The 11,664-nt window shown below is 41.0% G+C and overlaps 1 protein-coding gene across 1 annotated transcript in view; it reads right to left on the bottom strand.

Annotated features, from left to right (window-relative positions):
* Positions 1-5,498: 5,498 nt before the first annotated feature.
* UST (uronyl 2-sulfotransferase) overlaps positions 5,499-11,664 on the bottom strand; it is a 332,659-nt gene continuing 326,493 nt past the window's right edge. Inside the window, exon 8 of the mRNA XM_016956447.4 lies at positions 5,499-8,656. Coding sequence (XP_016811936.1) covers positions 8,373-8,656 — 284 coding nt within the window. The 3' untranslated portion in view covers positions 5,499-8,372. The remainder of the gene's footprint in view (positions 8,657-11,664) is intronic.

The following is an 11,664-nucleotide window of genomic DNA, read 5'->3' as shown; positions in this document are numbered from 1 at the left end:
TAAATTGTTATGGATACGGCGCCCCCTAGTGCACTGAACAACACAGGTGCCCCAGTGTGTAGTAGCTGAGAGCTCCGGAGCTGAGCAATCTCATCCCCATCACCAACCTTACTTGAAACACCTGCGATTTCTGTTTCATCATAGATTTCCTTTCCACTGCACAAGCAACTGTAGCCCAAGGAAGAAAGGGGGACAGATGTCCTTTATTTGGTTGGATTTAATCACTGATCCTCATGGGAGTCATGAATTAATTCAAGGTACCCAAATAATATTGAAAAGTATAAAAAATTTTACCTTGAAAAGAGTTTCTACTTTTTCCCGAGATAGAGAAATGTAATTAGGAGAATAAGCAAAACTGAAAGATGAATCCTTGTTATTTTCTAAAAATGTTATTTGTCCCCATCTTTTTTTTTTATCAACATGTTCGTCATCTGATGCAAATATATTTTCTTCAAGCACGATGCACGGACCAAAATTGAACCACAGCAAAAGGAAAACAACTCTTCCAATGAGGAAAAATGTAATCCAATAATTTGCATTAAAGCATTGTTTCTCAAAGTGTAGTCTCCAGAACACTACTTCCACAGGATATCAATGGGTCTTATGCAAATAAGGGTTTCATGGCAAATACTTTTGAGAAATTTGAAATTCAACAAAAGATCAATTAATTTTTAAAAATGCTTCAGTATGCATGAGTCCTTAGTATACTCTGAATATACTACCATACTGTGTAACACCACACTATGAACTGCAGCACTTCCAAAATTATTTAACACGATTTTTTTTCATGCCTATCTCACACACTTGGTTCATGAATTATCCTTTGAGAATACACATTGGACTAGAATTTCACTAGTTTCCAAAGATGGACACCATATAGGAAAGTGTGCCAAAAGGAGAAAAAGCAAATAGTAAATCTGATATGTGCAAAACTTAAGGTGACTATAAGGAAGTTTGTGGTCAGTGTCTTAACTCTCTTCTGCATTTGAAAGATTAGTAATACAACACATTAAAGTTTTTCAACATGGCAGTCCTATGGGGAATCAACCATGCTGGAAACATCACCAGCCCACAAAATCATTGCCAGATTTTTCCCACATCACAGCAGTAACGCTACTTCTGAGAATGAGAAATGACCCTCCAAGAAGTTTAGTACCCCCGTCCTGCCAGGTTTCCAATTTTTACTAACACTTTTCTTTGTGCACAACCTGTATTAATTCACATGGATGTTTTAGGCTCATTATTACCATTAGTCATGGGATCACAGATACACACAGTAGTTTAAATAAGTTAGAGGAAGCCTGTATTTAGTACAAGCTGTGAATTAGAGCTGAATCTTGTAACTTGCAGCTAGACAAACTCGTCCCAAAGAATGCTTGAGAAAAGTGGAATTCCACAGCCTGGTTTATCTTGGATAATGGCACAGTAAACAGAACAGTGGAAACCAGGCCAGGAGGAAGGGACCGATGCTTCTTCAGGACAGGTCCTTGCTGCATTTGCTCTATCTCATGCCCAGGAGGATGTGCCTACTCCTGGGAGCTCAATTCACATTTCAGAAATGCTGCTGTCTATCGACTCACAGCATACTGGGCAATGTCACTTGCAGACATGAAGGAACGGGGGCTTCAGGCAACCTGGAATGACTATATGTAATTCTATGCCCTCTTGCTGGGGATACAGTGTTTTGTGGTGAGAACAAACCTTTTATCAGCTTAGGAAGTGTTGTGGCTCAGTCTTTTAGCATTTAGGGGTCAAGGGTGGGAAATGGTTCATCCCAGAAGCAGCTCTTGGTTTTCAGTAGATGTTTTATTTTCTTTCTAATGTTTTCCAGCTGAGTCGATTTCAGACAGATGGAGGTCAAATGATTTACACTGATGCCCAGTGAAACAGAACAGCTGGGACTTGAACTCAGGGACTTGACTGGTGGGCAGCCCCCAGCCTAGTCAGTCAAATGCTCTCCTCCCAGGTTTTTACTGCCTCTCTGGTTGCACCTCAAAGGCAGCCTGCTGTGTCTGGCAGGGCCCATCTCCTGGGCCGTGTCTGCTCATGACTGGAATAAGAGGCCTGTGACAGGTCAAGTCTGAATGTTCTGGCAGAGCGGCACAGGGCAGACTGCTCCACCCCTGCTCAAAGCACACAGCGTCTGGTGAAAGCCAGATTGAAGATAGCTAAATGCGCATGCCAAGATTCCAAAAGGAAAAACTTAGCTCACAACTTTCCTTTGCATGGTGATTTTTCATCCTCTCCTTTTTCTTTTTGTGAAAAGGGAATCCCCGTGTTTACAAGTTGAAATCCAAAATGCACAAGTGGTCAGTTCACAATTCTGTGACCCACGAACATCTGTGGGCCTGGGTGTTCCTTGGGAATTTGCAGTGCTTGGAGCAGTGAGCCAAGCCTGCCCTGGCAGAAGGGAATTCTCCAGTGAGTCAAATAGTCCTGCGAGTGCCCGGGGTCTGCTTCTCCTCTGGTTCTGCTTTCCTGGGACATGTCTGTACTTGACTTCCCCTAGTTTTATGAACTGCATTTTGACTATATTTTTGGAGGTGGGTCCATCTGAAACTCGTTACAGGAAGTAGGACAAGAATCTTCATTTTGCCTTTAAGAGAAATAAAACTCTGTAATCTGAGATGGGCAAACATGCTCCAAGTCTGTTTACCAAGGAACAAGAACCTCTCTGTGTCTTTTGAGCAGACAGAAAAATTAAAAATAAAATATTTATTTGGGATTTGTCTCTGAGGACTTAAGTGACTGAAAACCAATAGGGCCTCCCCTCCCTCTGTGGAAAGGCGAGTTCCAAAGCCCTGGCTCCCAGGAGAGCCCTATGGTGAGGCTGCTCCAGTGCAGCAGGTGGCAGTGGGTGTGGTTGAAAGTGCCTCATCACTTTCATTCTGGATCCTAGGTCTGTAGATGGGCTTTGGCTATATCATCTTTTTAAAGTTTTAATTTGGTAGCTGTTTCAAAAGTTAAGGGAACCCTCAATGGGCAAAGTCAGCATGTGACATATTTGTGTCTCCTCTTTTGACCTTGGTTTTCCTTGTCTGTAAAATGAGGGAATGGACCAGATCACTGCTCCAGAGCCCCAATGCAACTATAGGAATCTGCACTTTGAGGCTTGCTTCTCTCCTAGTAGGAATTCAGTTCCTCTGCCCTAACTTTTCTGCTATAGTCTGGGTGTTATGGGCTGAATTGTGTGTCCCCCACAAATTCATATATGAAAGTCTTAACCAAGTATCTCAGAATGTGAGCATTTTTGGAAATAGGATCTGTATTAGTCTGTTTTCACACTGCTAATAAAGACATACCCAAGACTGGATAATTAATAAAGGAAAGAGGTTTGATTGATTCACTGTTCAGCATGGTTGGAGAGGCCTCAGGAAACTTACAATCATGGCAGAAGGGGAAGCAAACATGTCCTTCTTCACATGGTGGCAGCAGCAAGAAGAAGCGCCCAGCAAAAGGGGAAAAGCCCCTTATAAAACCATCAGATCTCATGAGAACTCACTATCACGAGAACAACAGCATGGGGGTAACCACCCCCATGATTCAATTATCCATCACCGGGTCCCTTTCACATGTGGGGATTATGGGAACTACAATTCAATATGAGATTTGGGTGGGGACACAGCCAAACCATATTAGGGTCTTAAACGAAGTCATTAAGTTAAAATGAGGTCATTAGAGTGAGCCCTAATCCAATATGATTGCGGTCCTTAGAAGAAGAGATCAAGACACAGACAAGCGCGGGGGAAGGACACGGGAGGATGCAGGGATAAGGTGCCCTCTGCAAGCCCAGGAGAGAGGCCTCAGGAGGAACCAACCCTGCCAGCACTTCAATCTCAGACTTCCAGCCTCCAGAACTATGGGACAATACACTTCTGTTGTTTAAGGCAACCAGTCCGCAGCACTTTGTTACGGTAGGCCTAGCTGACTAACACCACGTGATATCACAATGAATGTGCTGGGCTGTGAAAGAAGTTCTGTGTGTTTTTCTTAACAGACTTGGATTTTTGGTTTTAGCCCAAAAAAGACTTTTCTGTAGCAGGATATTTAAAACATTATGTTTGTTTATTTTTTAGAGATTTCTTTATCATCTGATGTGAAATAAGCTGTGTTAGTAAAATAACTCCTCTTTATCTTTACTTGAAGGGGGTTTCACAATTTTGACCCAGAGGGCTATTTTTCTTAATAGCTATGGATTGTCATCCTGCTTTTTTTTTGTTTTGTTTTTTTGTTTCTTTCTTTCTTTTTTTTTTTTTTTTGATGGAGTGTCGCTCTGTCACCCAGGCTGGAGTACAGTGGCATGATCTCGGCTCACTGCAACCTCTGCCTTCCAGGTTCAAGTGATTCTCCTGCCTCAGCCTACTGAGTGACTGGGACTACAGGCGCGCGCCACCACACCCAGCTAATTTTTTGTATTTTTAGTAGAGATGGGGTTTCACTGTGTTAGCCAGGACTGTCTCAATCTCTGGACCTCGTGATCCGCACGCCTCGGCCTCCCAAAGTGCTGGGATTACAGGCATAAGCCACCGCGCTCGGCTGTCATCCTGCCTTTTAAGAAATACTGTCATTATCTATAAAATTCATTTAAGGCCAAATAGCTCATTGGATAAACCCGCAGGTGATGGCACATGTATAAAGAACTTCAGACCACACAAGCAACCCCAGATACGGCACGGTCCAGTTTTTCTTGAGTATTTTTGGCTCTAAAGTTGATTGAGTCAAACATCATTTGATTGAGTTACAGAAGGACAAACAAAATGAACAAAGGTCACCACTTATCACCTGCTGTTTAAGATTCTCATATTCTTACTTGAAATAAAGCATGCCATTACCAAAGTGGATTTTTCTTTCCTTTTGTATCAGCATTCTGATTCTTTTATATAACAGTCACATATAATTGGAATGTAGCATCAGACACACAGGGAGCACAGTTTGTTTCTCTTTGTCAGCTCCATTTGACCACAGCAGTGAAATGTCCCAAGAACGGTGTTTCAAGATCAAGACTACTCACTTGAGAGCTTAGAGTGGTCCAGGTTTTGAAGTGCTACATGTCTGAGAAACAGATCATCGTAGACACTGAGAACTGGGGCACATCCTTCCTTTCCTACCTGACGGTAGACATGCCCCGTAGATGCTGGATAACAGAGACAGATGATTCAGATGTAGCACCCCGACATGAAACCAACTGTGGAAATACTGATAAAATCACCTGTTTGCTTTTTAAAATATGCAACAACATGAGTAAATGACTAGTTCATTTTATCAGCCCCCTTTTTTTTTGCTGTCGTATAATTACAAGAATGAAAATTGATACACTTTTTAAAATACAGCTTTTCAAAATCCCATCTTGAGGAAAAAAGCTTGGCCAATTAAGAAGGCTGAGGGGAGGAACTGCAGGCACTTTTATTTCCAGCTGTCAAGAGGATGGAAAAAATATGTCAACTTATGTATATTTATTTATTTATATGGGTGATGAATAAGTTAAGGAACGCTTCATCTCAAACACAGATTGCTTTTATTTTAGCTAAGTTAATGTTTCAGTTCCATATATATTTTTGAATTTCCATCAATGTCAAACACCATTTTTTTCTTTCTTCTTAAAAAAAAAAAAGATTTACAAGCACTTTTACGGCACTCAAGAAAGTAGGCTGAAGGTTCATAATAATAATTTTCCTTTTAAAAAACATCCATCAGACCAAAATAAAATCATTTTAATTAACTCCTTCCTGAGTAACTAAAACCTTGGAATGTGCTGAAAGGTTATAATAAATAAGACAGTCAAAGATCAACTAGCTTAAAAGGTATTTTTTAAATTAAACTATGTAAAATGTACAATATGTTTCATGAAGTACAAACTGTTGGGCCCAGGGCCAAAAAAAAATGTTGTCATGTTTGCCAAATAAACTGAAGTACCTTGACTTTTAGGACCTAGAGGGTGTTGGCTGGGACAAAATAACATTAAGGCCCTGTAAGTAAATCCGTCAGCATCTTTTTTTGTGAAGTTATAATGATCACTGCTGAAAAGAAATGCCTTTGAACACACAGGTAAAAGTACCCAGATAAACTTGCAGTAAGAGGATGAATGTTTTTGAACGACCAATTGTCCCAATGTTCTGACAAGAGCAGAGAAAACACAGCCAACTCAACTTTATTTTCAGATTGCGAGATTGCACAGTGTGTAAACTTATCATCATTCTTTATATGGAATTTCATAGAAATGACTCACAGGGTACCAGGCAGCAGTTCTGGTACTGGTTTTGAATATGATTGATAGCTGTTCTCCAGGTTGCTTTTGAAAGTATGCCTAATGGTGGGGCCCTGGTCTCTCTGAACAGGACAAAGGATATTTCCTCCTCTGAGAACATTTCCCTTAATCGCTTCTCTGCCCCCGTCCTCTGAGGCAGAAAGAAGGCCCATGAGCGGCCAAGTGCTGGACTCTGTGCCTCTGTGGTCCCCGCCTTCCCTGGACTCCTGTGGGCTGCAGCCTTCTTAACAAACATCTCATGATAAAGTAGCTTCAGTGCTCACTCGGCAGGTTCCAAATGACTTGCTTTATATCTTGGCTACAGTCCAATTTTAGTGAAGGCAGAAAAAATTCGAGAGACTTGGTGGTTTATGAAAAGTAGAAAATGTGTAGCTTGTGTAAAGTCAGAGTCTTATTTACTATTAACTACTCCCAACTCACACATTTGCTAGGGCTGGCTCTAGGGGACAAATATGAAATAGACAAAATTTGTTGCAAGTATCCTTCCTGCTGCCACCACTGAACCTCGGCTTCTTAGCTAGCTGTTTATCGTCTTCCCAGGAGAATGTGTATTTTCAGCATTTTTTTTAAGGTGAAAATATTTCAGAACTCAAAGCAACAGATTTCTAATGACTGAACCAAGGCATCATTGATAGGTGGCAGGGGAGGGGCAGTGGGAGGTGGAAAGAAGACATACCTTAGGACAGTGAGACTGCCCAACATGTACTCACATCACGTTGGAGGCAGCCACTTACTTACAAAGCTGGCCAAGCAGTCTCTGTCCCAGAAGCTCTTGCTGCTTCTTTTTGATGTCTCAAGTAAGAGTTCTCAGGAGCACACAGGTCCCATAAGAAATGGGACTCTACCTGCACAGAACTCAGGTAGTTCTCGGGTAGCTCTGCCACCTGCACAGAACTCAGGACCCCTTTTTACTGAAAACAGGTACCTCTTAGGGAACTAGAAGTTACAATAGTACATAGTACCAGGTCCTATAGGACCCAACTTGGCCAGGGTGTGTTTGATAGATTACACACCATCTGTGGTCAGGCTCAGAACTTCTGCTGTAGGAGTCAAATGCCTGAGCTAAATTGGTTCCTAGAACTTCCATTAAAGCAGTGTTGGGAGAAGATGTTTCATATTGGGTGCAAAAGACACAGCCATGCCCTTTCCCTGATGCCACATGACCTTCAGATTTATCGGTCTTGTCTACATTCTTCCTTACACAGCAAACAAATTATTTTCCCTGCTAGAGTACTTTGATATCTGTCAGCATGGTGCTTTGAAATGGAATGTCTCAATGGAGCTGGCCATGCACTTTGACCTTGAAAGGTACTCCAGGCTGTGGATTGGTTGGGGATGCGGCACAAGCTGACTTGCTCTTTCAGAGATAATTACACTGCTCTTGGTGAAAGTGCCCCCTGAGAAGGACCAGAGGCAGAACTCTACCCATGCGGGTAGAAACCACTTACCCATGGAGATCCTCCTCCTTTAAAAAAAAAAAAATTAATTGAGACAGAGTCTCACTCTGTCACCCAGGCTGGAGTGCAGTGGTGTGATCACAGCTCACTGCAACCTCAAACTCCTGGGCTCAAGTGATCCTCCCACCTCAGCCTCGGATTATAGGCTCAAGCCATGGCACCTGGCTCCATCCTCCTTTTCGATGTCCTAATCTGTCTTACCTTCTCTTAGATCCTTCCAGAGGAGATACCCTGGTCTCTGAAGTGGTTTTGTATTTCCACTGAAATATACAAGTCTGGATGTCTCCTACCATTGAGGTAATATTTTTATAAGTCATTTTACAAATGATAAGTTATTAGGCTAGGGGCTATATTTCTCCCCCTTTTCCCATGATATGGGGTGCGGGGAAAGCTGTTTTATGACAAGATGCCTTGGGATGGAGCCATCTAGTGTACCCGGGAAAGACCCAAAGAGCCAAGAGAAAACACAGAATAAAATTAAACAAATAAAACCCGCAAAACCGGGCATCTCCCAATGACCCCAACATGTGGGAATGTTTTGTTCTTTTTAATGCACCCAAGCATTAATTTAGTCCCTTAAGGATTTTACTTCCCCAAACAAAGAACTTTCTGGAAAAGGGAGATAAAGCCATAGAGGCAACACAGTCACATCACCTCTTATAGATATCTTCCAGCCACTTTTCATCATCCTGTTCTTCATCGTCGATTGGCTCCTCGGTTTCCAGTGGAGTTGGGATAAAGAAGTGTGGCCTCAGGGGGGGCTTGCTGACATGAGACTTAAGTCCAAACTTGCGCTTCAGCAGGTGGAACTGCTCTTTGACGTAGTGGTAAAACTCGTACTCGTATCTCATCCGCTGGTAGAGGATCTGCACAGCCTCAGGAGAGGGGACAGTCTTCTTCACCGTCACAGTCATGTTTCCAAGCTTCCTGTGCTCTGGAAGAGAACCGGGGTTGCACATGAGCCATCATTTGCAGTAGCTTAGAAGGGATCCCGGCGAGGACCCACATTACCTGTACAACTCTGGTAGCACCTAAGGAAGCAACTGCATATCCAAGTATTAGAAGAGAAGAAGGGTTCCTGACAAGATTTGGAAAGACTTACCAACTCTAGGTGTTAATGTCAACATGAGTTGACGAAGCACAAGCTATCAAATTTCCTTTCATCAGATGTGAACCATGCGATTGGCCCAAATTCAATTGTTAACTCTGAGTTCTACATTCTTTTGAACAGCAGAATCTATCCATTTTCCCTCTTTTATTTCTTGATACACCAGAAAACGGCTTTACCCTCAGAAGGAGGCATGGAAGAGCTGTCTAACCACTTTCTAATAATCTTGTTTTGTCAGTTTTAAAATATTGACATAAAGTTTAATTTGATACAAAATCCATTTCCATTTTACTATTTCAACAATGCATTTGTCCAGAAAAGGAAAGGAAGGGCTGCCAGATTTCTTAAGTATAATTTACAAATTTTTAAAATTTATTTTTATTTTTTGTAGAGACAGGTTCTTACTATGTTGCCCAGGCTGGTCTCAGCATCAAGAGATCCTTCTGCCTTGGCATCCCAAAGTGCTGGGATTATGGCACGAGCCACTGCACCCAGTCTAAATATAATTTTAACCCTTGTAAATTTTAAATTTTTTATTGTGGTAAAATATATACAAATAAAATATGCTTAATTTTATACTAATGCTTAATAACAAAATATTTTATATTCATTGCTGAATAGCATGAAAATGTTATATATAGAGTGTACAATTTTAACTATTTTTAAGTGTACACTTCAGTGGCATTAATTATATTTACAGTGTTGTGCAACCATCACCACTGTTTTAAAAATCCTTTCATGAGTCTATACAGAAACTTGATAGCCATTAAACAATAACTCCCAATTCCTTTCCTTTCCTTACCCCACCCTACTTACCCCATCGATTAGATAGAACCTCTAATCCATGTTCTATCTTTATGAATTTGCCTATTCTCAGTACTTCATGTAGGCGGAATCATACAATATTTGTCCTTTTTTTGTCTAGCTTATTTCACTAAACATGTTTTCAAGGTTCTTCCATGTTGTAGTGTGTATCAGAGCTTCATTCCTTTTTTTTTTTTTTTTTTTTTGAGATGGAGTTTTGCTCTTGTTGTCCAGGCTGGAGTGCAATGGCGCAATCTTGGCTCACTACAACCTCTACCTCCCGGGTTCAAGTGATTCTCCTGCCTCAGCCTCCTGAGTAGCTGAGATTACAGGCATGCACCACCATGCCTGGCTAATTTTGTATTTTTAGTAGAGATGGGGTTTCTCCATGTTGGTCAGGCTGGTCTCGAACTCCCGACCTCAGGTGATCCGCCTGCCTCGGCCTCCCAAAGTGCTGGTATTACAGGTGTGAGCCACCATGCCTGGGCCAGAACTTCATTCCTTTTAAGGTTGAATAACATTCCATTGTATAGATAGAACGCAATTTGTTTATCCTTTCATCCTTGGAGAGACACTTGGGTTGTTTCCATCTTTTGCTTATTATAATGAACATTTGCATTCTAGTATCTGAGTCCCTGTTTCCACTTATTTTGGGTATATACCTAGGAGCAGAATTGCTGGGTCATGCGGTAATTCTAAGTTTAATGTTTTGAAGAACTGCCAAATTATTTTCCACAGTGTTTGCACCATTTTACATTCCTACCAGCAATGTGTGAAGGTTACAATTTCTTCGAATTCTCTCCTACGATTGTTATTTTCCTCCCTTTTTAAAATTGTAGCCATCCCAGTAAGTGTGGAGTGGTATCTCACTGTGGTTTTGATTTGCATTTCCCTAATGACTCCTGTAGTGATGCTGATGCTAATGGTTTCCCTAATTTCTAATGACCTTTTCATGTGCTTTTTGACAAGCATGTGTCCAACAAATGCTGTTTGTTTGTATATCTTCTTTAGAGAGATGTCTATTCAAGTCCTTTGCCCATTTTTGAAGTGGGTTTTTTTTTGTTTGCTTTTGTTTGTTTTTATTGTTGAGTTGAAGGAGTTATTTACATATTTTAGATAATCTGCACATATATCAGGTATATAATTTACAAATATTTTCTTCCATTCCATAGGCTGTCTTTTCACTCTGTTGATAGTGTTCTTTGATGCATCAAAGTTTTTAATTTTAATGAAGACTATTTTATCCATTTTTCTCATATTGCCTGACTTTTGGTGTCATATTAAAAAAAATTGCCAAATCCAAGGTTGACACATAGAAGTTTTTAATTGTAATGGAGACCATTTTATCTGTTTTCTTCTTATTGCCTGTCTTTTGGTGTCATATTAAAGAAGCCATTGCCAAATCCAAGGTCATGAAGATTTGCCCTCACATTTTCTTTTATAATCTTGCTTTTGACTAAAATTTTTGTCATCAAATTTGAATAGGTATATAATTTACTAAATACAGTTCCAAATGGCTATTTCCAAAATCAGACTCATCTGAAAGGACATAGACTTCCCAATTTTTAGGATATTTGAGGTACCTTCTGAAGCCTCCAGTAGCAATTCTAAAGAAGGAATTTGAAAAATTGTCTATGTAGAGGCTAAGAAGGGTAGTGGGGGATTGGGGACAGGTGGGGATGGTTCATAGGTACAAAAAAAATAGAAAAATGAATAAGACCTATTATTTGATAGCACAACAGGGTGACTATAGTCAATAATAATTTAATTGTACATTTAAAAATAACTAAAAGAGCCGGGTATGGTGGCTCATGCCTGTAATCCCAGCACTTTGGGAGGACGAGGCAGGTGGATCACGAGGTCAAGAGATCGAGACCATCCAGGCCAACGTGGGGAAACCCCGTCTCTACTAAAAATACACAAATTAGCTGGGCATGGTGGCGTGCACCTGTAGTCCCAGCTACTCGGGAGCCTGAGGCAGGAGAATTGCTTGAACCTGGGAGGCAGAGGTTGCAGTGAGCTGAGATTGC

Source organism: Pan troglodytes, chromosome 5 (assembly GCF_028858775.2).
Source record: "Pan troglodytes isolate AG18354 chromosome 5, NHGRI_mPanTro3-v2.0_pri, whole genome shotgun sequence".
Taxonomy (NCBI): domain Eukaryota; kingdom Metazoa; phylum Chordata; class Mammalia; order Primates; family Hominidae; genus Pan; species Pan troglodytes.
This window is presented reverse-complemented; position numbering and strand designations above follow the sequence as displayed.